Source organism: Falco cherrug (assembly GCF_023634085.1).
Source record: "Falco cherrug isolate bFalChe1 chromosome W unlocalized genomic scaffold, bFalChe1.pri SUPER_W_unloc_1, whole genome shotgun sequence".
Taxonomy (NCBI): domain Eukaryota; kingdom Metazoa; phylum Chordata; class Aves; order Falconiformes; family Falconidae; genus Falco; species Falco cherrug.
In genome coordinates, this window is record NW_026599288.1 from 9,836,308 (window position 1) to 9,861,753 (window position 25,446).

At 37.9% G+C, this 25,446-nt stretch overlaps 1 protein-coding gene across 6 annotated transcripts in view; it reads left to right on the top strand.

The window, feature by feature from the left end:
* Window positions 1-21,565, top strand: part of LOC129734860 (rapamycin-insensitive companion of mTOR-like) — a 109,226-nt gene extending 87,661 nt beyond the window's left edge. For all 6 annotated transcript variants that reach the window (XM_055700193.1, XM_055700192.1, XM_055700191.1 and 3 more), the window contains 13 exons: window positions 3,623-3,732; window positions 3,860-3,947; window positions 4,726-4,818; window positions 5,820-5,926; window positions 6,553-6,782; window positions 7,562-8,588; window positions 11,854-12,031; window positions 13,220-13,304; window positions 14,684-14,917; window positions 16,386-16,529; window positions 17,341-17,464; window positions 18,396-18,534; window positions 18,687-21,565. In XM_055700193.1, coding sequence (XP_055556168.1) covers window positions 3,623-3,732; window positions 3,860-3,947; window positions 4,726-4,818; window positions 5,820-5,926; window positions 6,553-6,782; window positions 7,562-8,588; window positions 11,854-12,031; window positions 13,220-13,304; window positions 14,684-14,917; window positions 16,386-16,529; window positions 17,341-17,464; window positions 18,396-18,534; window positions 18,687-18,761 — 2,634 coding nt within the window. In that variant the 3' untranslated portion in view covers window positions 18,762-21,565. The remainder of the gene's footprint in view (window positions 1-3,622; window positions 3,733-3,859; window positions 3,948-4,725; window positions 4,819-5,819; window positions 5,927-6,552; window positions 6,783-7,561; window positions 8,589-11,853; window positions 12,032-13,219; window positions 13,305-14,683; window positions 14,918-16,385; window positions 16,530-17,340; window positions 17,465-18,395; window positions 18,535-18,686) is intronic.
* The last annotated feature ends 3,881 nt before the right edge of the window (window positions 21,566-25,446 follow it).

Consider the following 25,446-nt stretch of genomic DNA (forward strand, 5'->3'; position numbering starts at 1 on the left):
TCTTATGTTGGGGGCCCTAGAGCTGAATGCAATGCTCCAGGTTGGGGTATTACAAGAGCAAAGCAGAGAGGTGATTCTCAACCTCTCAACCTCTCAACCTGCTGGTCACACTTCTTTTGATGCAGCCCAGGATTCGGTTGGCTTTCTGGGCTGCAAGCACACATTGCGAGCCCATGTTGAGGTTCTCATCCACCAGCACCCCCAAGTCCTTCTTCTCAGGGCTGCCGTCAATCCATTATTCTCTGCCCAGCCTGTACTGATACTGGGGGTTGCCCCAACCCAGGTGCAGGACCTTGCACTTGGCCTTGTTGAACCTCATGAAGTTTGCACATGCCCACCTCTCTAGCCTGTCAAGGTCCCTCTGGACGACAGCATCCCTTTCCTCCAGCATGTCGACTGCATCACTCAGCTTGGTGTCATTGGCAAACTTGCTTAGGGTGCGCTCGATCCCACTGTCCATGTCCCTGACAAAGATTTTGAACAGCACTGGTCCCAGTACAGACCCCTGAAGAACACCACTTGTCACCGATCTCCACTTTGACTTTAAGTTGCTGACCACAACTCTTTGAGTGCAACCATCCAGCCAATTCCTTATCCACCGAGTGGTCCACCTGTCAAATCCATGTCTCTCCATTTTAGAGACAAGGATGTCGTGCGGGACAGTGTCAAATGCTTTGCACAAGTCCAGGTAGATGACATCGGTCACTCTTCCCTCATCCGTCCGTGCTGTAACCCCGTCATAGAAGGCCAACAAATTTGTCAAGCATGATTTGCCCTTAGTTAAGCCATGTTGGCGGTCACCAATCACCTCCTTATTTTCCATGTGCCTTAGCATAGTTTCCAGGAGGATCTGCTCCATGATCTTGCTGGGCACCGAGGTGAGACTGACCAGCCTGTAGTTTCCCAGGTCTTCCTTATTCCCCTTTTTAAAAATGAGGGTTACGTCTCCCCTTTTTTAGTCACTGGGAACTTCACCGGACTGCAAGGACCTCTCAAATATGATGGAGAGTGACTTAGTCACTTCATCCGCCAGTTCCCTCAGGACCCGTGGATGCATCTCATCAGGTCCCATGGACTTGTGCACTTTCAGGTTCCTTAGATGGTCTCAAACCTGATCTTCTCCTATAGCGGGTGGTTCTTCATTCTCCCAGTCCCCCGCCTTTGCCTTCTGTGACTTGGGCGGTGTGGTTGGAGTACTTGCAGGTGAAGACTGAGGCAAAAAAGTCATTGAGTACCTCAGCCTTCTCCATGTCCTGGGTAACCAGGGTCCCCCGTTTCCTTCCAGAGAGGGCCCACATTTTCCCTAGTCTTCCTTTTATCGCTGACATACCTATAGAAGCTTTTCTTGTTGCCCTTGATGTCCCTGGCCAGATTTAATTCTATCAGGGCTTCAGCTTTCCTAACCTGATCCATGGCTGCTTGGACACTTTCTCTGTATTCCTCCCAGGCGACCTGTCCTTACTTCCACCCCCTGTAGGCTTCCTTTTTGTGTTTGAGTTTGTCCTGTTCATCCATGCAGGCCTCCTGGTGTTTTTGCCTGACTTCCTCTTTGTTGGGAGGCATCGCTCCTGAGCTTGGAGGAGGTGATCCTTGCATATTAACGAACTTTCTTGGGCGCCTCTTCCCTGCAGGGCTCTATCCCATGGTGCTCTACCAAGCAGATCCCTGAAGAGGCCAAAGTCAGCTCTCCTGAATTCCACGGTAGTGATCTTGCTGTATGCCCTCCTTGCTGCTCTAAGGATCTTGAACTCCACCATTTCATGGTCCCTGCAGCCAAGGCTGCCCTTAAGCATGAAATGGTGCAGTTCAAGATCTTTAGGGCAGCAAGGAGGGCATACAGCAGTATCACTTACTGCTTGGGAGAAGAGACCAAGACCAACACCCACCTATTTACAACCTCCTTTCAGGTAGATGTAGAGAGTGAGAAGGTCTCCCCTCAGCCTCCTTTTCTCCAGACTAAACAACACCAGTTCCCTCAGCTGCTCCTCATAAGACTTGTTCTCTACACCCTTCATCAGCCTCATTGTCCTTCTCTGGACATTCCTCAGCACCTTTACATCTCTTGAAGTGAGGGACCCAAAAGTGAGCACAGTATTCTAGGTGTGGCCTCACCAGTGGTGAGTATAGGGGGACAATCATTTACTTTGTCCTGCTGGCCACACTGTTTCTGATACAAGCCAGGATGCTATTGGCCTTCTTGGCTGCCTGGGCACACTGCTGGGTCATGTTAAGCTGACTCTTGACCAACACGCCCAGGTCCTTTTCTGCCAGACAGCTTTCCAGCCACTCTTCCCCAAGTCTCTAGCATTGCATGGAGTTGTTGTGACCCAAGTGCAGGATCCAGCACTTCTTGTTGAACCTCATACAATTGGCCTCAGCTCATTGGTCCAGCCTGTCCGGATCCCTCTGTAGACCTTTCCTTCCCTCAAGCAGATCAACACTCTCCCCCCAACTTGGTGTCTGCAAACTTCCTGAGGGTGCACTCAGTCCTCTCATCCAGATCGTTGATAAAGATGGTAAACAGAACTGTCCCCAATACTGAGCTCTGGGGAACACCACTTGTGACTGGCCGCCAACTGGATGCTGTGGGAAATAGTGTCAAAGGTTTTACTAAAGTCCAGGTAAACAACATCCACAGCCTTTCCCTCATCCACTAAGTGGGTCACCTTGCCATGGAAGGAGATCAGGTTTATCAAGCTGGACCTGCCTTTCATAAGCCCATGCTGGCTGAGCCTGATCACCTGGTGTTCCTGCACATGCCATGTGATGGCACTCAGGATGATCTGTTCCATAACCTTCCCCAGCACTGAGGTCAGACTGACAGGCCTGTATGTAGTTCCCTGGATTCTTCTTCCTGCCCTTCTTGTAGATGGGCATCACATTTGCTAATCTCCAGTCAACTGGGCCCTCCCCAGTTTGCCAGGACAGCTGATAAATGACTGAAAGTGGCTTGGTGAGCTCCTCTGCCAGCTCCCTCAGTACCCTTGGGTGGATCCCATCCAGCCCCATAGACTTGTGTGTGTCTAAGTGGAGCAGCAGGTCGCTATCCATTTCCCCTTGGATTATGGGGGCTTCATTCTGCTCCCCATCCCTGTGTTCCAGCTTAGGGGGTTGGGTACCCTGAGAACAATTGGTCTTTGTTGTCGCTAATTAAAGTTAAATCTAGATCTCATGAAGAGCTTATGCTGTTAGGAAGTAAATAGGAACACATGACCCATTAAGAAAAAGACTTCATTGTCATGACTAGAATAAAACTCTTCATACATTATTTTGTTTTTATAATCCATTACAAATGCTTGGTTTCATTCCCGTAGGCTTTTCAGCATTTTTTTTAATAACTTACAAGCTGTCACTTCTCTAGGAATACTGAAATGCATGGTGATCTGTTGAGATTATTTGGGTTAGTCACATGTGGAATACTTCCTTCTTTCCTTCCTTTTTTAATAAATTCACTGAAATAATTATGGAATCAGTTGTCAACTCTCTGCAAACTCATTGTATGTATGAAGTACAGTAATTTTGATGAGCCTCACCTTCAAATCATAAAGAAATTCAGCCTTCCTTAAGGACCATTTGAATTGTACCACCTCAGTGTATTTTGTCAACCTTTGTCATCTTTTAGGAATATAATTTAAAGTATGTTGAATTGATTGAAGAACAACTTAATGAAGCACTTACAACTTATCGCAAACCTGTTGATGGTGATAACTATGTTCGTCGGAGCAACCAAAGGTAAACTCTCCAAAAGAATCCTCTTCATCTGAAAAAAACTCAACAGTAACTCATTGCATTACACTGCAGTGTATTTTAAAAGAAAATTTCAGAATTGCTGAGAAAACATGATTTCTCTTTCTACCAGATTACAACGACCACATGTCTACCTGCCAGTTCACCTTTATGGCCAACTGGTGCACCATAAAACAGGCTGCTATTTATTGGAGTCTCAGGTAAGGATAATAATAACTACTTATAACTTGAACAATTTTTAAAGAGTATTATAATCCTTTTAAAATATGTTTTAAAAGAGATGGAATTTAAACAGTCTTTGCAAAATAGGTAGTTTATGAAAGTCTCAAGTTACATGGGGCCAAAAAGTTGTGAAGACAGTTTTTGCCATCTCATGTAAAATTCCTTCCTGAGCACAAATATCAGAGAAATACCTTGCAACGTTTTTCTTAAAATGGCTACCAAAGCTTAGAATGGAAATCAACTCATCAACAGAAATAATGTTTCAGTCTGTGTGTGAGTGAATTTTGTATATTGACAAGTAAAACTGTACCTATCCTTTTATGCATACAAAAACATGGAGATGAGGGAATAAAATCTTTCTAATATCCTGAAGAGCTAAGAAAACAAACCCTAAGCCAATTCATAGTAGCTTAAATAAATTTACTTTTAATGTGAGTTTGCAAGATGATGTAATGAATTCTATATAATAGTTAAAAAGTTCAAGAGAAAGCTTATATGTTGTAGAGTGTTAATCTGATTAATCTTTTCTCTTTATGAAATCTGAATTAACCTGATGTTAACGTTAAAATTTTCTACCTGCATTACTATCGCTGTTAATTTACGGTTATTATGCTAGAACTACCACTATTTTATTTTAGGGTACATACTTTAAATTAGCACTTTATTTTTATTAAAACTGCAAGAGAACTTGTTTTACTGAGGTCTCCTTTTAATTTTCAACTGAGTATTTTTTTTTCTTCTGTTTTTCTCTTTCAGAATATTGTTACAGATCTAAGTTACACTGTTCATTCCCCAGTTCTGGATAAATGGGAAGGTATTAAGCAGCTGAAAGCAGCCCTTTGGGCCTTGGTTAGTAATAGATTTACAATCTTTTTGCAGCTGTTTGAGTTCTGTTATGTCACTTGATTCTGAAATAACTAAGCAAAATCCCTTAAAATCATTCTTTGGGGGTTTTGTCATAAAATGTGTGTGATTTTCCAGATTAGTGGAAAGTACTTTAACTGGACTTTCAGATGAAAATTGTTCACTGCACCTGTTTTGTTCTGAGTCTTTTAATAGTCAGTTTGTCTTTCTTTTTGGGGTTTTGTTTGTGGGTTTGTTGGTTTGGGTTTTTTTGGGAGGGGCAGGCAGGCAGGGGATGTTGTTGGTTTTTTTGAGGTTTTTTTTGTTTTAAACCAAATAAAAATAACAGACTGCCACGTATAGAAACAGTATTACTATGGAACCAGTAGTTGCCACTTGCTGTGATCTATTTTTCTACTTTTAATATATTTATTGTGGTGTTCCAAAATTCAGTTTTTCTGGAAGAAAATTGGCTGCCACTGTTGATGCGTGTGAATATATATGGTCATGACATCCCTGATACTTGGGATAATATGAGGAAAACCTAGTGTCTGTGCCTATACAAGCTACACTTCTAAAGTCGCTTTGCCACCTCAACTGTTTATCTACCTCTTTCTTGTCTTCCCCAAAGTTTATTTTGGAACATTTATCCAAGGTGACTATTACTGGAAGATATTGTAGGTATGTAATAAAATACCTGTTTAAGAAGAATGTAAAATGAGTAATTCAAGATCATACTGCTAAGTGTACTAGAATTGGTAAAATGAGGAATATGTAGTAAACTGTGACCAGTTTTAGGTATTATACATGGTGTCCTGAGTCCTTTTTTGGATTTGCATGACTAGGAAATGCCCAAAAGGGTGCTCAAATCTCTAATTGCTTTGAGGAGATATGGCTTGAAACTGTACCACCCACCAAACAAAGATGTCAAAAGCTTTACACTGATAGTGCTGCAGATCACATCAACATCAAAATCAAAACTTATTTGACAAACTGTCTTATTCCAGGGCAATATCGGATCATCAAATTGGGGTCTTAACTTGCTTCAAGAGGAGAATGTAATTCCTGATATAATGGCACTTGCGCAACATTGTGAGGTTCTCTCCATTAGAGGGTATGTGTATCTGTTTTATACATAAAATTTACAGATGGTAGTTCCAGTAGGTTTTCAAATAGCCTTACCTAATTTATGTGAATATAGTTTTGCTACTTACTTGAAAATAAATTTTTAAAGATCATTGAACAATCCCAGTCCTATACAATCTCAGAATTGTATAGGAAGTCTAAAAGAACATGCAGTAAGCAAATGAAACTTATGAAAAAAGATGCATACTACTTTTTTCCTTTTTTAAAAAAATAATTAAATATTTGCTACTTATATCTCTGTTGGAATCTATTTATTAATTATAATTTTTATTCAAATAGATGATCTTTTGCCTAATACTGCTACTGCATTAATGTTTGTCCTTTAAAAAAAAAAGGTACTTTTCTACTTTATGTATTTGGCACTCATAATAATTATTTTTTATTTTTTATTAGTGTATTGTTCTCAGGTATTTTAGTGTATTTCTTAAGCTTCCATTGTTTTGCAAATAAAAATCAGGAACAAAAAGCTATTTAGCAATTTTGTGAAGTTTCTGCTGAATTGTTTTGAAACTGTTTCCTTTCAGGAGAGAAATAAGTTTAGCTAAATTTGATGCTATTATTGTTGCTTTTTTTCTATATATACATTAAATACAGAACCTGTGTCTACGTGCTTGGTCTAATAGCCAAAACTAAACAAGGATGTGACATTTTGAAGCATCATAACTGGGATGCAGTCAGACACAGTCGTAGACAGCCTTGGCCAGTGGTCCCTGATGACATGGAGCAGCTCTGCAATGAACTTTCTTCTATACCCAGTACTCTTAGCTTGAACTCTGAGTCCACCAGTTCTAGGCATAACAGTGAAAGTGAATCTATGCCTTCAAGTAAGTAACAACAACAACACAAAAAAACCCCAACCAAACAACAACAAAAAAAACCACCACAAAAATGCATTTTGGTGTTCTTACTGATTTTTTGGCAGGATGAGGTTCAGGGAAATGGTTTAAAGGTGGTATTGCAAGAAAGAAGAGTACAAGCCAGGGGACAGTTATATGCATTCAGAGAGATGTAATCAAGTGAGAGGGAAGAGAACAGTGTCTTAAATTTACATTTGGTGTAGAAATAAATTTTAACATTAGGGTAAGTTACTAGGTTTTTATGTCAAGTTATGGCAGCTTGCTATAATACCCTTCAGAAATCTCCATGCTTTAGGTATAAAGATACATTTACTTGTTTGTCCTCAAAGGAATAAAGGAATATTTTGAATATATATTCTGTGTATACACACACATATATATAGTATTGCTGTATTTAAATTCTTGTATATTTTGTGTATTTAATACATTTTAATTTTGCTATTGATATTTGAAATTTAAATCCAGAAATATAGCATATTTAGATATCGTTAAAGGAACGCATCAGTTGTAATCCTAGTAGCTGAATATTTGCACTGAAATAAGATAGTGTGGCTTTTCTTCAGCTCAAGTACACCTGAAGATAATTTACAGTACTAAGTTCTGCAGAAAAAATGTTGAATTCAAATTGTGGTAAAACACAGTGTCTCCCACTTTAGCTTTTATAGAATTGCTTACTTTTTCACAACATAGTTTATACACTTTGAAGAAACATCCATTTTCAGTGACAAATTTTCATATAATTTCAGGTATGTTCATCATGGAGGATGACCGTTTTGGTAGTACTTCCACTAGTACATTTTTCCTAGATATTACTGAAGATGCAGAACAAATATTTTATGACAGACCTGGACCTTCAAAGGACAAAGACCGTAGTCCCTTTCCTTTTTTTTCTTCTAGCAGACTTGTGAAAAACCGTATTCTAAGCTCTCTTACTCTACCTAATAAAAAACATAAAAGTAGCAGTGATCCAAAAGGAGGAAAGCTGACATCGGACAGTAAATCAGGCCTGAGGCGAAATCGTACTGCAACAGAAACTTCCAGTAGCATAGACTTTCTTGCTGAGGAAGAATTAAACCCTGTTTTCAGAGTTCCTAAAATCCAGGCTTTACGATTAGAAACTTCTTTTGTTGGAAGTAAGCACATGGAAGATACTGATTGTACTCCAAGTATTGGAGAACATGACCTAAAGCTGCCAAAAGGTCTTGGAAATGAAATTCATCAGGAAAACACAAGCAGAGAAAGGCTAATAGGAGATGGTACTACACAAACACATTTCAAGAGTCGTAGCCTAAGTTTTAATACAGATACTACAACAAGTGGCATAAGCTCAATGAGCTCTAGCCCTTCAAGGGAGACTGTAGGTGTGGACACTACAAACATAGATACTGACTGTGGAAGTTTGAGTACTGTGGTAAGCACAAAAACAGTTAAACCAAGTCACTGTTCAACACCACAGTCTAACCACCTGACTCTCTCAAAATCCAGCTCTGTATCCCTGGTACTCCCAGGGACTTCTCATACGCTTCCCCGAAGAGCCCAGTCTCTTAAGGCTCCTTCTTTTGCTACAATAAAAAATCTTGCTGACTATAACTTTAGCTATGCAAGTTCCCGAGATGCCTTTGGCTATGCTACACTAAAACGCTTACAACAGCAGAGAATGCATCCTTCACTGTCTCACTCAGAAGCCCTAGCATCTCCAGCAAAGGATGTGCTGTTTACTGACACTATTACCATGAAGTCTGGCAGCCTGGATTCTCGGCTGACCCCAAGCCGGTAAGGGATTATTATGTGCTTGTTTCTTGCTTCAAAGATGTAAGAGCAATTAAATAAGAAAAGTATCTTTCTAATATTTTTTTCCATCTTCATCTAAAAGTGACAGTTGTTGCAGGACGATTCATAACTTTGCTGAAAGCAGTACCAATATTAGGAGGAGAATAGGCTAATGAGAAGTCTGAATTTTCTAAGTGCTGTCAGAGAAGCCCAGCTTTCATAGCTGTCCTCAGTCCCTTTAATGCTGTTAGTGACAAAGGGGAGTATGTTTCCTTCTATCACATTTGTTTCCTGTTTAACTTTTTTTTAATATTTAAATGCAACTGTACTGCTAACATTGCTGAAGTTACAATCACACAAAATTGCTCGTGCAGTCAGAGCTGTATTTCAGATGAGAATTTTTTCAATGTCATTTGGTGAGGTTTTAGGACAGGGACTCCTGCCAGTATGCTATATTGCTGTTCCCTGTGGCACTGAGGCCAGTGATGAGAAACTGGTACCACTGATATGAATGTGAGTTTGGCTTCTTAGCTACAACAGAGCAAAGATTTTACTCATAGGGTTAATTTTTAGATTGCAGTGTCACCTCTTTATTTTTGAGTAATATTAGCTCTTCTGAAGACTAATTAGTTATATATCTGTAGCTTGTGACATTGACACTGTTCCAGCAGCTACAGTCAGTGCTTAACAACTTTTCTCTTAAAAGCTCTTCTACTTCCCAAACTTTTCCTTTCAAATCAGCTTTTAGCTAGTGGATTGGATTTTCAGATAATTATTGAAAGGGAAAAGACACTTTCTATCTCTGTATTTACCTGAATATCCTGTCTCACATGAGAGAAAGGGGGGAATTTACCAGCACATTAGTCTTCCTTACTGCACAGAAGAGCAAATGCTGGTCCCTGAATTTCAATCCACATACCAAGTTGAATGTCTGTAGTGCCTGTTTATTACTACTAGTTTCCTTTCTGGTTAAGAGCAACATTAATTTTATTTATATTTTCACATGATTCTGCAAAGATGCCATAAAAGATAAGTTTTGTTCCCTTTGTTCTTTTAAGTTGGAACTAGACTGTGTGTGCCAATTAAATTAAGGATGATTCGGTAGTTAAGCTGCACCATCCTGGAAATCAGAAGTGCTGTTCCTTGCTTTGTCACTGGCTTCCTGTGCTAATGCAGGAACAAGTCAGTGTCATTTCAGTAGCAGTAGATTCTGTTCTGGCTGTAGTCATGCTGTACGGTTCCTTGCAGTCATGCCCTTGATATGTAAAGCAGCCTCCCTGCAGTGGACTTTCACCCTGAGACTCAGCATGCAGTGTAATACTAACGGTATTCATGGTGCTTAGTTGTTCATGATCTCTCATATCAGTGGTTAGGTGCAAGGATTTGAGCTGACCTGTTTTAATGTTTAACTGAAATGACCAGAGTGCTCATATCTGAGAAGGTTAAAAAAATTACAGATGTACATATTACAAAAGATTGTCAGATTGTCTTGGTTACTGATATAATTGATTGGAAAGACTGTGATTTAACTAGTATATGGGGTTTTTTCTTATTGGTTATAGCTCAGTATCTCCACTGCATAATTGTGGTCCTTTTAATTTCAGAGTATGTTACTACTTCCAGCTAAATATTGTCTTTAACTGCTGTTTAATAATAAATTGGAAAGAAATATTCTGTCCTTTTTTGTCTTCTAAGGCTATTCTTCTGTCAGTCTGCAGAAATTTTCTTTGATTCATGCTTCATTCACAAATTCAGGTATTCATAGCAAGTAGCAGCTGTAAATTGACTTCAGTGATGTTTCTAGTTCTTCCATGCGTTCAAAAGTTTGAAAGGCTTATTTCTTTGCACAAATTATTTTATGAGGATAAATTTTCCACCTCTGTCTTTAAAGACCAACCAAAAACGTTAAGGTGCATGTCTCATATCCTGATCGTGGCTCTTGCCCCATCCACCTGCATACATGATTTCATGAAAACTTATCAGTGTTTATCACTACTGATGATATATGTGTTAGCTTTTCCAACAGAAGCAGGGACAAATGTTTAGGATTAATACATATATCTTTATATTGAGAGTAATTATAGAATACTTTATTATGAAATAACTAATGCAATTGGTAACTTTGGGTTTTGAAGTATGGCTTGAGTTTTATTGCAAGTCCACTGCTACCTTAATTAGCATTGGTCAGAATTAGTAGCAAGAAAACTGTTGATGTCCTATAATCTGCGTTCTGCACATTCCCATCGCATAATAATGTCTTGAACAACACATAGTAAAACCATAATAATTTATTTTTATCTTGGTATAAATCTGTTAAGCTGCTATGGATGAGAAGACATTTTAATTGCCCATCTAAACAAAAAAAAAAAAAATGATAGAAAATTATTTCTAAGGCAAAAAGTCCAGCTCAAGAAATAAAACGTTCACTGTATTTACCTTCCAATTTAAAATAATTTGCATTAATATAATATGAATTTACTGTTCCTAAGGAGCATCTCTTTTTACTAGGAAGCTTTAATCCACTGCATAGACCACCTGTTTAGGTTGATTAGCAGAAAGCATTTTATCTTCAATGAGAAGTAAAATGACAGATGGCCAAAAGAGAGATTTCCATTATCAGGACTTTTATCAGCACTGAGGACTTGTTCTCCAGCCTCCTCTCTCCTGTCTCCTTTCCCAACCTATTTCTTTCTTTGTTCCTCAGGCTGCTTGTCACAGTCAGCTCTGCTCACTGCTCAGGTTCAAGTTTATTCTTTGTTCATGTTGAGCAAATTCTTCTTCCGTGCTTGGGTGACCTAGTGGGTGGCTTCTTTAGAATACAGGAAAAAAAATGTTCTTTGCTCTCATCTCTGGTACTCAGCAGGCTCAAGCTCTGTGCTAACAGTTTAAAAGCCTAAATCTTTATTGACTGTGTCTGGGCTGTAAATCTTCAAAGCCTGGTAAGTTGGAGACAATTTGTGTTTTTACAGGGTTGGCAACCCCTTAAGCAGAAGTTCCATCCTGCTATCTTTCAAGTCCCTGTCCCAGGACTTTAAACAAACAAACAAAAAAAATCACAAATTTTTACCCGAGGTACTACCAATCCATGCAATACAACATGAGACAGAACAAAGGCAGTGAGCCTATAGCTGTAATTTGATATTGTAACAAGCTCTGGGTTTTACAGTGGGAAGATGAGGATAGTCTTTGTGTCAGCAGTCCTCCTTATTTGTAATGTGCCAGAATGAGACATTTACCAAGGTTGTGATTTATTATTTCAATGTTACAGGTTCATGAAAGCTTTAAGTTATGCCTCTTTAGATAAAGAAGATTTATTAAGTCCTATTAACCAAACCACACTTCAGCGTTCCTCCTCTGTTCGCTCCATGGTTTCTAATGCTACGTATGGTAGCTCTGATGATTACCTTGGCCTTGCTCTCCCAGTGAATATCAATGAAATATTCCAGGTATGTATGTGATAACAGATTAATTTGCATTTTCATACTGGAAGGTAGTTAACTGTTGCATTATCATCAGAATAGATTAGATCTACAGAAATGAGGAAAACTGGATGTAGTACTTTCAAGGAATGCATTTTGGAGAACAAGAGTTACTTTTCTAACCCTTTTTACAGAAAAGTGCTAGTCTGTTTTGTATTATTAGGCAAATAATGACACACTAGGTTAGAAGTGTGTTCAACAGTTGTAGCATAAATAAGCTGTCATAAGATTTTTAGTTGTCAGCTAGCTTTTATACTAAAATTAGCATAGTCTGTGGGCATTTGTTAATATCTCTTTAGCCAACCATATGTTCATTGGTCAACCATAAATTATGTGCATAATCCCACAGTAAACTTTCTGCTACCATGATCTTGATTTAATATTACTTTATTTGTATATTTATCATCATAGCATTAAAATATATTGTCTTTACTTAACCTTACAGGTATATTTCTTTAAATTAAAACAGTTTATCTTAAGTATCAATTGTCTTCCTCTCTCTACTTAGTTAAAACACATTCCCATCTAACAAACTGATGCATCACAATGTTTAATATTCTGTTACCTAATTATCAAAACCAGGATATGGTCTATGTCAAAGGTAAATCAGTGGCTTCCTTATCTTTAGTTTACTTAGTCTTTGCCTTTCAAACCTAAATTTCTTACTAAAGATAGAGCAAATGCAAGATTTTCCATCATACCTGCTTCTATTTCCCCTTTATGAAAAGACTACTTCATTTCTCTCTCCTCCACAGTCTTTATGGCATATTTATGTTGCATCACTTCTTTTCTCTCAACTGTTTTTGTAGATAACATCTTACAGGCAACAATTTAGATGTCCTGGGTGGTTTTGCTCTACGTTCCCGAGCTCTCCAGTGTTGTAGAGTGGTTGTGGACAGATCATTAATAGCCACTTCTGGGTCACTGGTTTCCTTACAGCCTGTCACCACTATGTTTTACTATTTACTGACTGTTCATAAGCCTTGCTTAATAAATGTTCATTCACAAATGTATGTTTTTCTCATTGGCTTTTCCTTACTACTTAGGAGCCCATTCTTAATTTCTTCCTCCAATTGGATCTTTTTCCTGAAGTAAAAAATTGACAACATGTTATTTCCACCTGTGCTTATTTTAACTTTCATTTGAATATTCTAGGTAAAGGAAATTCCATATTTCCAGAAGAAAACTACACCCCCATTTGATGACTCTGGAGCTAGGGTCTTTGCACCTGATGCAGAAGGTATTAGTTTTGTTCCTCTTCTGTACCTTTCTGTTGTTTGTTTGTACATTGGGTGGGGTGAAGTGTTGGGGTTTATTTGTTGATTTTTCTTTACAGAAAAGGTTATTTTTAGCTGTTAATTTTTGAGAGCTGTTTTCTGGATTCAGGATAGCAGGCTATTAATTCCCTGGTTTATGTAGTTCAAGACAATGTGGTGTTGCTTCAAAGCTTGATCCAGCTCTAATAAACTAAGAAGGAAAGTCTACATATCTTTGATTATAATATGAGCTAATGTTAATTGAAAACTGGTAGTGATACTGCATTAAAGAAAGTAACAATTTAAGCTAAGATAAAATATGTATGCCATATATATATTGAACTGTTATATTTTGACTCCCCTTTGATTACACGTGAATTTATAGGAGCCAATAACAGTGTTAGATGCGTATTTCAGAAAGTAAATTTTGTCTCTCTGTGATGTTTCTGTGACATTTGATCAGTGGAGGTGATGGAACATGGTACAAGAAAATTGCAAGTGCTCAGTAATGCCTGGCTTGTTCTGGAATGCACTTTTGTTTTTTTACTCCAGAGTTGTCAAAAATCTGTAGGGCATCAATATGTATCTTTTCAGTAGGACAACTGAAAAAGAAACATCAGTACTGGTCCTAAAGTAGTATAGGATAACTATTGTCTTGCTTCTTAATTAACTGGAATTTTATTGCAAGCACTTTGAACATCCTAAAAGACACATCTTACTGATATTTCTTTTTCTTTTGTGTTGTTAATGTAATATATAAAGATGACTTTCCCGAAAGTGTGGTTTTGTAGTTTACTGTTTCAGTGTAAAGTAGCGCCTGTTTAAGATTGTATTTGTTGGTAATTTCCACCCAGGGAAGGGCATGTCACTACATTGTCTTTGGCTTGTTTCTGCATTGTTGAGTCTAGTTTCATCCTATTACAGGCACTAAGTTACAGGGGTTTAAATTATGTTTCTGGTTTCATTGGTGCATATGTTGTTTATACATCTGGTATATTGTTGTACTAATCTTGTTTGATACTATGAAAATTCGTAACATATTAATGTTCCATGGGTATTACTAATGTTGATATGTCAGGATTTACCACATATCTTCTTAACAGTATGTTTGTTTAGAGGTTGTATTCTGTCCGTTGCAATGTTTCGTTATATATGATAAGACAGGGCTAAAATGTGATGTTTATTTCCCGAATGCCAACAAATCTTTGGAGCTTAACCATTAAAAAAAAGTTTCTAGATCTTCACACACACACCCCCCTCTCAGCCTTAAAAAGCTTAAAAGGGGAAATTTAATTCAAATAATATTTTATTAACTCTTTGTTGTGTGGGGGTTTTTTTCTGATGTCTAATTGCTTATATACAGGTCTTCCATCAGGTACAAGTGATGTTGTCAAAAGTCCTTTTCAGACGCTCCGACAGCAGATCAGTCTCACAGAAATAATGAATACCAGCCGTTCAGACGCCTCTCAGTTTTTAGAAAATACAGAGGATACAGGGCTACAGGAGCACACAGATGAGAACTGCCTTTACTGTGTCTGCATTCAAATACTGGATTACCAGCATAACAACAAAGTGAACTCTTCATATAGTCATACAGGTTAGTGTTCCTTGTGGGAAAGTATGATAAAACTGAATAAAAATATTGAATTTTGTTAATCTTTAAAATTGATGAATCTATAAGGAGTTTTGTTGGTGGGTTTAGAGTGATTGGGGTTTTTTGGGGGTGGGGGTGGTTTGGGGATTTTTTTCTTACTATTGACCTTGACATTAATTCTCCTTAATAAGCTCGCTATGTAACCAATGGTATTTCTATGGTTGTTTCCATCTTTTCTGTTTCTAGTGGTGTTAGTAGTTTAATATTTCTAAAAGCTAATAAAAATATAAAATTCAGAAGCTTATTTAGTACTTACAAATTGATGTCCTGAAAAATGAGGTTTGCGGTCAAACCAATGAAAAGTCTGACTTCAAAGCAAGTCTGTACTGTAAAACAAAACAAAGGAAATCTGATTGAGGAGTCTGTTGCAGTTGAGCTGTAACTTCTGGGATTTAGTCATCTTTCTTCATATTTTGAGATTCAGAACAGATTCAGAATGATTTTCTTCCTAACCTCCTCTGCAGAGCTTGCAGTTACATAAAAAGATAATCCCATAATGGAAATTCCAATTTCTTAGTAGGAATCCTTACCATTTTACAACAGTGTTATGCATTCAGGTAGTAACACATAAAGAGTACTGTTGTCAAGGGGGAAGATGCACAAAATGTGAGGAATGTCTGAGAGAGCTCAAGTTCAGTGTTGAGAAGAGATGGCAAATAAAATTCCAGTTATAGTCTTCAATTAGCATGAGGGGATTACAGGCAAGGCAGACCCAGGCTCTTGTCAGAAGCACAAAGCTGAAGGATGGAGACCATGGATATGTGCTATAGGAATGGAAATTCCAGTTAAACATAAGGGGAAAAACTCTTCGCAGTGTAACTTGATCTCAGTTTGAAGTGAGCCCTTCTTTGAACAAGAGATTGAACTAGTTGATCTCCAGAAGTCCCTTCAGACCTGTTTTTCTATGGTACTGTTAACTGCACAATAATTAAAAGCTTGGATTTTACATTCATCTCTTTACATCCAAAACACCAAAGGCTATGGATAGTGAAACCTCCCAGAAGTATCTTACCTGTCACATCTTTCTGTTGATGAAGTCAGAGCCCTTTCTGCAAGACCTGCGGTAATTGTATGAACAAAAAGCTTGTGCAAGAGCATCTTTATTATGTTATTGATATATCCATGCTCTATTTTACATGAGTTCTACATGTGATTACAGTTTTTTAGGCTTCTGTCAGTGCTAAAAATTTGATTATTTTCACTCGAGTATTATAAGATTTTTTTAAAAATGTTATTTTTAGATGTTTTGAGTATGATTTGTCCAAAATCAAACATCTAGTTTCCAGCTGGTTTATATGCTGATAGTTACCATATGCATGCTTACCACTGTTAAAAAATAAGAAAAGCATTTGAAGTGAGGAAAAGTGTGAATAACAAAGATGCAAAATCTTGTTTCTCTCATATTTTTCAGACATTCCATATACTGACTGGTGTGGGCAGACCATACACAATCACTTAGATGTGCATTCCTCCAAATTTTCTGGAATTTCAAGCTGTAGTGATGCAGTATCCCGTGTTTCATCTAGCAGCATCAGGAGTACAGATCTTGTACTAGGTAAGTTTGAAAGCCTTATGATTATTAGAGACTATAACTCTTAAAGTATTTTTTAGGTATTGTGGAAAAATAATATTTATATATACTGCAACAAAGTAATGCTCTTAATTTAAAAAAACCAACAACAAACAAACAAACAAAAAACCGCAAAAGCCCCTCTTTGGATGCCCTAATCATTATCCAGGAAGGTAGTTGCATTATCAATGACTATGGCAGATGGCATACATTCAAACTGTTCTGCTTTAGCTTTATGACTTTTTTGCAGGTAATGTAAATGCAGCTCTGTATCTGACATTATAATCAATTGCCTTTTTCCCCCAGAGTGTTGGTAGTTTAAAAAAAACCAAAACAAACACTTTAAAAAAATAATTACTGAATTTCTGTAAAGAGAAAGACATTTCTTTTTTAGGCTTGTGTTTTACATTTTGAATTATTTTAATTTCTTATCAAGTAGCTGGTTGCTAACTTCGCCAGTATCTGATACAAACAGAACAGGTAATCACCCAATTTGTAACATGATTTAGTGATAGAGACAGCACTGTAATTGAATCTCACAGATTTTTCTAAATGTCACACAGCATTTATGAAATGCTAGTTTACCTTTTTTTTTAATATTTCCACGTTAAATTTAATGAAAATAATATTTTTGTTTGGTTTAATTTTAATGGGAACATTTGTGGTAGTTCAGAATACACGCATAAATATGTACTCGTGTGTGTGTGTAATGCTAAAACAGACTTATGTGGCATAAGATTAGCACAATCAAAGACTGTTCTGGTTAAACTCCATACTGCTGAATTTGTTTTTCTAGGAGTAAAATCAATCCCAGATGATACACCAGTGTGCAGAATACTTCTGCGGAAAGAAGTCTTACGTTTAGTAATCAATTTGAGTAGTTCAGTAGGAACTAAGGGTCATGAAACAGGACTTCTGACGTAAGTTAAATACATTTCAGATGTTTTAGCAACATTTAGTTGTATGTATTTGCAAAGATCTCTGAGATAGTGATTCACCTTATTTCTGACTTCTCAAAAAATTGTCAGGCAGGTATAATTGTAGGTCATTGGGGATGATTGAACGTAATGTAAAAGCTAAGCAAAGAATTTGCCTTTTAATATGTTTGTTCTGTCTTTAATTTCTTACTCTTCCCCATTATTTTTCAAATCAATAATTCAACTGTAGTGATGTTTCATTACGTACCCAGTATGTCATGCATCTTTAAAAAAGAAATGATAATTCTTTTTTGTTATTTGTGCCAAATAATATATATCAGATAACCAGAATAACAATCTGAAAGTAACTTCTTGAGAAACACAAATCTGCTTTAAACAAGAGTACAACTACTGGAATTAATTTATAGAAAATCTCATGTTAAAATATAGGAATATAAATCCAGGGACCATGCATGATGATAAAAAATGTAGGTATATGGGCTAGTGATGTTGGAAACTGACATACAACTGCTAAAAGAAAATGCAGAAATGCTAATTTTAGTTTTAAAAATGCTTACAGGTAATTAAGTTAGCTTTTAGTATTTTTTATTACTGCTGTACATGTGGATGCCTATTCTTTGATATACTGTTCTCTTTCAACATCATTATTTTAAGACTAGGTGATCTCAGAGATTCTGTGCAACTTTCAATTTATATATTCTGTTTCATCTCATTAATATGAAATTCTTCCAGTTTGGCACAAAATAATGCTTTCTGTTCTGATTTTCTTGCTTCATCAGATCCAGAATGTATAACGCCTATTACTGAAGAGTTCTATTTTCTTAATGATGTCAATCAAAATTTAATTGAACAGTTTTTAAAAATATGATGATAATTGTTCAAGACTTAAAATTTTGCTTTTCCTGTTGATCAGAATTAAGGAGAAATATCCCCAAGCATTTGATGACATATGCCTTTACTCTGAGGTGTCCTACTTGTTAGCACATTGTACATTTCGACTTCCATCTCGAAGGTTCATTCAGGAGCTATTTCAAGATGTACAGTTCTTACAAGTAAGTGGAAAGTTCAGATGCATTGAATGCACTAAAATGTGCCAGCTGGGTTCAGGTTTCATGTTCTGAATGCTTTCAGATATGTCTTAAAGGAAACCATTTTATGATGTTTTTCTAGTGACATTAATACTTTATCTGTCTTTGTCTTTTAGATGCATGAGGAAGCAGAGGCTATTTTAGCAACACCAACAAAACAGCCAGTAATTGATACATCAGCTGAATCCTGACCACTGTCTCATGCAGTGCATTGCATATAGACTTTCTGAAATCCTCAAACAACCTCCGAATGACTAGATAAAAAGCTTTAGAGCATCATTTTCTAGACTGTTCCAGAAGCTATTGGTACCTGAAGACTGAACTGAAAACTTTTCCTTAACCAATTACTGCCCCAGTCTTTTGTGCCCTTTGGGGAGTTATTAAATATTACCATAGTTTTAATAATAGTAATTGCTATTATATGCAAGAGCTGAGCACTGAACACCTCCACAAGTTTTCATTTCATATTTTGCCATAAATTAAAAAAAAAAAAGGACAACACACAGAGACATCTTTTATGATTGACTTCTGATTCTGTTCCAGAGAAGCAGAATGATGCCTTGCTTTGTAGTCCCTGGATACCAGGAATCGGAGAGATGAGGGTGCATTCCATTGCCAGCAATGGGGAGCCGTGCTGTAATTATGGACACCAGGGGATTAATGTTAGCCCTTCTCTGTTGGTTTTTGTATTGTTTATAACGCTACCTGGGGGGGGGGGGGGGGGGGGGTTAACTTCAAACAGAAAGAAAAGCCTCTGAATCTGAGGTTTCCTTTAAGTTATTTTAATATTACTATAGTTGTAAACAATTTTATTAGCAGTCTCTCCAATTTCATTACACTTACGTACATGTATCTTATCTGAACCAGTTAAGGATTTTCACTACAGTTTAATTTAGAAATAACAAATCATTTAAACTTAAAATGCTGAAATCAGATTGTTTTCCCTGAATGATATGCACGTGTTTGCAGTTTCTATACTCATGCTCATATACTATGAATTTTGGTCTTACTCTTAACTAAAAACCTTTAAAAAGCATTATTTGTATCAGATAAATTAATATTTTATAAATTAAACTTGAATACATTTAATCATTGCTGCTTTTGTGAGAAGACATGAGTGTTTTCCAAGTTCCATGGAAACAGCCTTTTATAAAAACAAAGTTTTAATTGGAATTTTCAATGGATTAGTGATCAAGCATCAAATAGTACTAATAATTGTAGTGAAAAGCCTTAAGTAGCAAATTTTGAAGCAACAGTAATTATAATTTTATATTAGCATTTGACTTGACTTCCCCAATTACTTCCACAAGGGTCTGTTTCTCTCCACTGAGTGGGGAGGAAGACAAAACTGGGTGCTGCAAGTGTCCTTTTGGAGAGAGAAACTTTTTCAGCTGTCTGAAATTCAGAGATACAGAATGCTCCCAGCTGTCATGGACGTTGCTTGGAGCTGGAGACGTATGTTGGGCCCTTGGCATGTTGTATTTGAAACAGTCACTTTTCCTCATCTGACAATTCTTGTTTGACCTATGTACCCTAAATGTGCTCTCATTGGCTGGTGGCAGTGGTTTTTTCCCAAGGCACAATGAAGTGTTAAAGTATTCAGTAGTTTAGGGTACAGTGGCTTGGCACATTGAGGTAAGCTGCCCCTGTAAACATTTTAAAAGGCAGCAGTGAGAATACTGCTTGTCTTTTTGTCATCTTATTTCAAAACATATCTAGTGGTCTTGAACGAGAGAGTTGTAATTTGCAGTGAGAAGCTGAAAAAAACCCTATAGCACCTTTACTAGGTGCCTCAAGAGAAAAATTTGACAAATAGGTAATAATCAAAGCCTAGTGAGAGATGAAAGACTTGTTGCTGCTTCTTAGTCTATGTCCTGATCTTGGTGTTTGGCTTTTTGGACTTCAGGAAGCTGGTATTACCTTGTAAGTGTGAGCTCAAGCTGAGCATAGTGAAAGAATTATTGCCAGGCTTCAGAGCATCTCTGAGGTTTCCTATTGCCTCCTGACAGGGCTGCACAGAAGTCCTGTTATTCAGGGCTTTGCTGTGGAGCCAGTTGAAAGCAAGTCCCATAACTTTTTTTTTCCCAGTTACACTTCTATTATCATGTGCTTATTAAAGGTATACTAGGTGAGAGTAAAATCTGATAACTGTAAAAGACCTTTGGGGACATGCTAGAAACCACGTTTGTAATTTGCTAGAAGCCCCCCATCTCCTTGGTTATTAACTCCTGATTCTGGTTCCCTGGATAGTTTTATTTTGAACAGATTTGTATGTTCAGTAAAGAATGTGGATTTTCTTTGGACTATTTTTGTAACACAGATGGATAGCAATGCCACAGCATGCAGAAATTGCACATTTTGCTTGAATTGCTTTGTAAAATACACTATTTTATTAGAGAAATGTAATTTATGCCAAAAAAGCGTAACATGCCATTTTGCTACTGAATAGGGTGTTTTAGCACAGGAATAAATGTCTTGGGGTGGGGGGGGAAGGCAGATGTCTTCTAGATTTAATTGAAAAAATTCTTTCAATACTGGGCTGTCAGCATCCCTAAAAATGCATTACAAGAGATGATGTAAATTAATCATTCTGAGGAGGGAAGGGATCAAGAAAAATCTCAAGACTTATTCCCCTGTCCCATGTGGTGGTGGTAGTTGGTTTTTTTTTTTAGTAACACGCTGCTACATGTTTGGAGGTTCTAGTGGTTGTAGGTCACTGAACAGACATTGAAATCTGATTTATATTGTATACCTGTAATATAGAAAGAAAAAGTATTTATATTTTTTCCATAAGAATATTGCATTGAGCTGTGTATAATTTAAACAGAGGTTTGTCCCAAAATGATATTGCCTACCTTGATTTTTTGTGTGTGTAGTTTTTTCCTCTTTTTTTGTATAGCGTGTACAGTTCATCTCTATGCACATTAAAAGCCTCCTGAAGTGTAATCTTATCAAAGGGATGCATTGTTAATAAAATGTGCTTAAACTTCTTAAAGTTGTTCTGCTCTCATCTGTACCTCTCAGCATTAGAAATGGGTTGGAATTTTATTGATATTTGTAAGTTACTAATTAACTAGAACAACCTGAAGCTTTCCAAATAAACTTTTTTTAATCGAAAATATATTTTACATTAATGGTTTGTAAGATGTCTTATAAAAATAGTTTCATAGTTTGCCTTTTTTAAAAATTAAAAAAAGAGTACTGATACTGAGAAATCATTTTCCATTATGTGATGTTTGCACATTAAGTATTAGCATTTTGACAACAGATGTGAAAGTTGAATTATAAACAATGACAGAAATAAACAGTTTTCAGTTTTGAAATCATTCAACCATTAATGTAAGACAGATGTTTTAAAAAATTATACATGCCCTCCACCCACCCATGCAAAAATCCTTTTCTAATTTTTAGTTCTAGTGCCTGGACTGTATTGTTTGACTTTGGCGTTATGCTCTTTGGAATCTTCTGTTTGTGTGCTTTTAAGCACAGGTAGTTTCATGAAACACCACCTGTCAGAACCAGCAAGCAGATTTATAGATAAAAAGGAGCTAACTTCTCATCGCATCACCAAGCAAACTGTTTCCTTGCTTCAAGATAATGAAATTTCATTAGTGCAAAATCTCCCCAGGAAAAGACCAAGGGAGCTGTGTCTGCCAGAGCTGAGGTGGGAACTCCAACCAGGCCAAATTGTCTCACCTCACCATGAAGAACACATTTAAAATGAAGGCATCTATTCTGTTCTGTTGACTGGCAAACTGGTAACAATGGACGAGGAGAAGGCTGAGGTACTCAACAACTTCTTTGCCTCAGTCTTCAAAGGCATTCTCTCATCCCACACCTCCCAAGTGGATGGACTGCAAAGCAGGGACTTGGGGAGCAAAGTCCCTCCCACTGTTAGAGACCCCCTGAGTAACCTGAACATACATAAGTCTATGGGACCTCATGAGATGGATCTCAGACTCTTGAGGGAATTGGCTGATGTAGTTGCCAAGCCACTCTCCATCATATTTGAAGTCATGGCAGTCAGGTTAAGTCCCTGGTAACCGGAAAAAGGGAAACATTGCACCCATTTCTAAAAAGTATAGAAAGAAGGACCCTGGGAGCTACTGACCTGTCAGCCTCACCTCTGTGCCTGGGAAGATCATGGAACAGATCTTCCCAGAAGCTATGTTAAGGCACATGGAAGACAAGGAGGTGATTCGAGACATCCAGCGTGGCTTCACCAAGGGCAAGTCTTGCCTGACCAACCTAGTGGCCTTCTATGATGGAGTGACTACATCAGCGGACAAGGGAAGAGCTAAGGATGTCATCTATCTGGACTTCTATAAGGCCTTTGACACTGTCCCACACAACATCCTTCTCTCTAAATTGGAGAGATATGGATTTGATGGATGGACTGTTTGGTGGATAAGGAATTGGATGGAGATAAGCGACAAGTGGTGCCCCTCAGGGGTCTATATTGGGACCAGTGCTGTTTCAGTATCTTCATCAATGACATAGACAATGGGATTGAGTGCACGCTCAGCAAAATTGCAATGACACCAAGCTGAGTGGTGCAGTTGACACACCTGAAGGACAGGGGTGCCATCCAGAGGTGCCGCGATGAGAGACGGGACACTGCTTGATGCAAGCAAATGTCAATTTATTGTATACAATCACAAGTTTATATATATTATCAGAGGCCAAGCTCTTTAAACAGATTGGTTCTTTAAACTAAGCATTACATACTAGGCAATCCCTAATTGGTTAACTACAAACAAAGAACACTTTAAGTAAGTTTCTACAGTCATCAATTAACAGCAACATGTTACTTCTTGGCACCATCAGTTCCTCATTCCCTTATCTTTTCTCGGCCTGTGGGTTGTTATCTATTCACATTCCTTGTCCTCCCGAGGTTTACAGCTGTCCTCCCAAGGTTTATGGCTGACAAGCTCCAGCACATCCCCACTTATCAGCTGGACCATACTTGGAGACTTGCCTCTCAGGCCCTGTCTCACATCTCCCCCTTCCTGTTGCACAAAAAGAACTTTCTTCATAGAGCGTGCTATCCACTTTTGTAGACACTGCAACAAACAGGGTAAAAAGAGTAACAAGAAGACAAAAGATTGCCATTTGATTTTCATTCAGTCATTGATTAATTACCATTTGATTATTGTTTGATGATTAATAAACCCCTTTTAGGTAGCTCCATAACAATGACTTCTTTTAATAATTCACCTGCGACAAAAATTGGCATAGTCAGCACCATGGCAGATTCAATCACTGACTACTTACAGAGGCATGGAGTTAACACCACCAAAATTTTCAGATGACTGGGCATGAGAAAAGCAGGATAATTGGAATAAGATAAAAGAACAGTTAAACCTTGTAAGAGGGAAACTGAAAGATGGTAAAGAGAAGAGGATAAGATGCAAAATATTTGGAATGTGTTTGGGAGCTTCATAACAGTATAAGAAATTTAAAGAACAGGAGAGTGTTACAAGATGTGGTTAAACAAAGAAAGCAACAAGAAATGCTGTTATATCTGTGAATAGAGCAATTGCAGAAACATTTAGTGGAGGAAAAATAAAAATGCAGGAATTCTGAGGATAAACTAGAATTTATGAGAATTTTGGCTCCCAGTCTGCTAGATCCTGTGAAACTTTGTAAGCTAATTGTTTCCCTGCAAGATTGGGATGGAGATCTTTGGGACGATTCCCACCAAGAACTTTGTGATGAGAGTGAATTAGATGAATCAGAATTTAAGGTAGCCCCTATTATTAAAATTGAGATATTTGCTGGATCTCAAGGGAGCAACCAGAGAGATACCATAAAGGCTATTCCATAGGACCCCCTTCAAATGGCCAATCTGCACTAAAAATGTGGGTGGAAGCCTGGAAAAAGCAAGACTGAATATCTGTGGCATGTCTCCTTAAGTGGAGGTGATCATATTATGTTAGATCAAAGTGAAGTGTATGGCTTTTGGGGACCAGGAGGGACCAGCTCCTAACACTGAACCACACTCTATTACATGGCGAGTAGCATATCAGGGAGGGGGCATAGACCCTCAGGACAGCGGGGAGCCCAGTGCTATACCAATAAGATCATTAAGTGAACTTTCTGCTGCTGCTACAAAAGCAGCCTGCTCTCAGGCTATGTACAACAGGGGTGCATATGGTAATTATTCATCCCAACAAAGAAGAAATCAGGCCAAAATGCCAGGAGGACTGCATAGATGAACAAAGAGCTCCTGGACAAAATAAAACAAACAAACAAACAAACAAAAACAAAAAAAAAAAAAAAAAAAAAAAAAGAAAGCCTACAGAAGGTGAAAGCAAGGACAGGTAGCCCAGGAAGAATACAGAGAAATTGTCCAAGCATCCAGGGATGAGGTTAGGAAAACTAAAGCCCTGATAGAGTTAAATCTGGCCAGGGACATGAAAACAAGCAAAGCTTCTATAAGTATGATGGCAATAAAAGGAAGACAAGGGAAAATGTGGGCCCTCTCTGGAAGGAAACGGGAGACCTGGTTACCCAGGACATGGAGAAGGCTGAGATACTCAATGTTTTCTTTGCCTTGGTCTTCACCAACAAGTGCTCCAGTCACACTGCCCAAGTTGCAGTACGCAAAGGCAGGGACTGGGAGAATGAAGAACCGCCCACTGTAGGAGATCAGGTTTGAGACCATCTAAGGAACCTGGCTTGTTTCCCCCACACCCGTTAAAATTGTATGTCTGGGCATTGTGATGCACCATGGCGTTTTATCATAAGAATGTGCCTTAAAAGGTTGAGTTTGATAAGTAGGAGGACTGGGAAGTGAGTATGCCAATTAAGATTGGTACGAAGATGAAGTATTCTACAAGCAGCTGGGAGAAGTCTCACAATCGCTAGCCCTTG